The sequence below is a fragment of the Entamoeba nuttalli genome (assembly GCF_000257125.1).
Source record: "Entamoeba nuttalli P19 unplaced genomic scaffold asmbl_2287, whole genome shotgun sequence".
Lineage (NCBI taxonomy): Eukaryota > Evosea > Mastigamoebida > Endamoebidae > Entamoeba > Entamoeba nuttalli.
Genome location: NW_008575206.1, coordinates 1 through 2,779, shown reverse-complemented (window position 1 = coordinate 2,779; position 2,779 = coordinate 1). Strand labels below are relative to the sequence as shown.

General features: G+C 24.7%; 1 protein-coding gene across 1 annotated transcript; it reads left to right on the top strand.

Moving 5' to 3' along the window:
* Positions 1 to 183: 183 nt before the first annotated feature.
* ENU1_017030 (serine/threonine-protein kinase, putative) lies at positions 184 to 2,034 on the top strand (the record flags this gene model as incomplete). The annotated part of the gene is made up of 2 exons (XM_008856872.1): positions 184 to 594; positions 663 to 2,034. 2 exons carry the CDS (start codon positions 184 to 186, stop codon positions 2,025 to 2,027), a joined length of 1,776 nt encoding a protein of 591 aa, XP_008855094.1. The 3' UTR covers positions 2,028 to 2,034.
* Between the last annotated feature and the right edge of the window lie 745 nt (positions 2,035 to 2,779).

Sequence of the window (2,779 nt, the reverse complement as noted above, 5' to 3'; positions counted from 1 at the left end):
AGAAGAGTATATAAGAAGAATAGAGAAATGCTATTAATTAATAAAAAAATAATAATAAAAAAATAATAATAAAAAATAAAAAACAAATTCTATAAATAAATAGTAAAAAGAAGTAGATGAATAGAATTTAACAGAATTTCATTGATAAAAATAGAATAATGAACTGAGAATAAAAGAATAGAGATGGCTGAAGCAGAAAAGCAACGAGATTTAGATGAGACATCAAAAGAGTTAATTGAAAAGGCAATAGCTGTACCTCAAGAGAGTCGAACAAAAGTAGATAATTTATATTTTGATGTTGCTGTTGGATTCAAAGAAGGACAGCCATTAGTGTATAGATTGATTTGGATTTGTTTTGTTGAAAGGAAATTACGATTAGTTCGACATAGAAAGATTAAAGAAGAATATGGATTATATACAATCAACTTTGTTTCAAAATACGAACTAAACAAAATCAAATTAATCATTGGGGAAAATTTTGTTGTTATTATTCAACCACAATCATTAGATGATTTAAATGCATTATTTAAGGTATTAAGAACAGTTACATTAAATCATAATATTCCAATAACAAAAGAAGAATATTTATTAGATGTTTGTTTTTATATGAAAATGTTTAAAGATAAGAATTAAGAAAATAAAATAGAAAATTGATTATTTAGACATTAAATTTAAAAAAAACGTTTATGGTTAAAAAGAGAGGAAAAACATTTTGGAATAAAAGAGTTCTTGATATTTATAATGGTGCTATTTATTTATATGAAAATAATATTAAAGATATTCCATTAACCATTTTACCAATTAACGATTCAGTTACAATAAAAAAACAATCTAAAGGAATATTAGAATTTGTTTCATTAATTCGTGATTTAGTAATTAAATTTGAGAATGATAATGAACGAGATGAAGCAGCAAAATTATGTAAATATTGTTGTCAATATTCTATTACACCATATAATACTCCAATAAAAGATTTCTTCTGTGGAAATTTAAATGATTTAATTGCAGTATGCAGAGAATTATGTTTAAAGAATTATCTTTATCCAGAAGAAGGAGATCAATACTTTCCAGTTCTTTGTGAAATATTAAAATCAACAACAAAGAAAAGATATGCTACTATGACTGAAAAAAGAGCAATGACAACAAGAACTGATGATGCATCAGTGTCTGTTACTGAAAATAAAAAACATCAATCAACACAAATTGATGATGGAGAAGAATTAGCTACTATAGCTGAAAAAGAAGATCCTAAACAATATTTTACTAACTTTGTATCAATTGGTAAAGGAGGGTTTGGTGAAGTATTTGTTGTTACAAGAAAAGATGATGGTAAACAAGTTGCATTGAAAATATTAAAACATGGAGCAAATGAAAGATTTAGTAAAATAGGAATAGAAGTAGCACGACTATATCATTGGAAACATCCTAATATTGTTGGATTTGAAGGATGTTGGATATTTGATAATAGGGTGTATATTGGAATGGAATATTGTTCACAAGGAACATTAAAATCATTATTAAAAACAAAACAACGATTTAATGAACCTGATACTGCTTTCTTAGTAAGAGAAACATTAAGAGCACTACAATATATTCATGAATATGGATTTATTCACAGAGATATTAAAACAGCAAATATCATGCTTTCAGCTACACATGCAGTTAAAGTTATTGATTTTGGACTTGTTGTTCGTGCATCAAATAATCCATCAAATAGAGCAGGGTCAAAAGCTTATATGGCACCAGAAGTTATTAAACAAGAACCATATGATTGTAGAGTTGATATATGGAGTGTTGGATGTGTAGCACAAGAATTAATTGAAGGAAATCCACCATATAAAGAAGTAGGATTAGTTAAAGGTACATTTAAAACCGCAACCATTGGAGCAATGGGGTTAAGAAATCCAACTAAAGTTTCTAAAGAGTTTAAGGACTTTATTGAAAAATGTTTTGTCTTTGACTTTAAAAAACGACCTCAATGTGAAGAATTATTAAAAGTTTGTTTATTATTTTGCTTATATTGTTGATCAATGATATTATTCTTTCTTTTATACATTTTCATTCATTCAAATTTTATTTGATTTTTAATATACAATCAATTAACAAAGAAATACAAAAGAAGAAAATTCTTTACTCATTTTTATAGATGCCATTTTTTGAATTAGCTGAGTCGTCAATATTGAAAAAACAAGCTAAAACTGATCCAATTGAATAGATTGTAATTCATTATTCTGTATGAAATAAACCAATTTTGATAATGATATTATTTTTATTTTGTCATAAAATGTAATCATTTAAACAATGATATTAACATAAAGATAAAGAGAGATAAGAAGATTATTATTATGTAAATTGAAATAAATGAGGTTTTAAAATTGAAATTTGTCTTTCTTTAGTATATTTAGAACTACCAAAATACTCAAGAAATATTAAAATATGAACATTTGAAGAGGAACTTGAAACAAGTTAATTAAAAGACATTCTCAGTAAATACTCTTAATAAGTCTTACAATGTTTCTATTAATTTACATCATTAATCATATGAAGAATATCTTTAACAAGAATGTACATTATAACAATAATCTTAATAATTGTTTTATCAAATATGGATATATGTAATATGATGTAATATGATAGTTTATTTCATTCTTAACAATGAAACAAAATGGTATACTTAATAACATTAAGACAATATAGTAGAATGGACAATTATAATATTCCATTATTAAATCATAAAGTTGATAAACGAAAGAATTATTATTAATGTATTCCAATATGA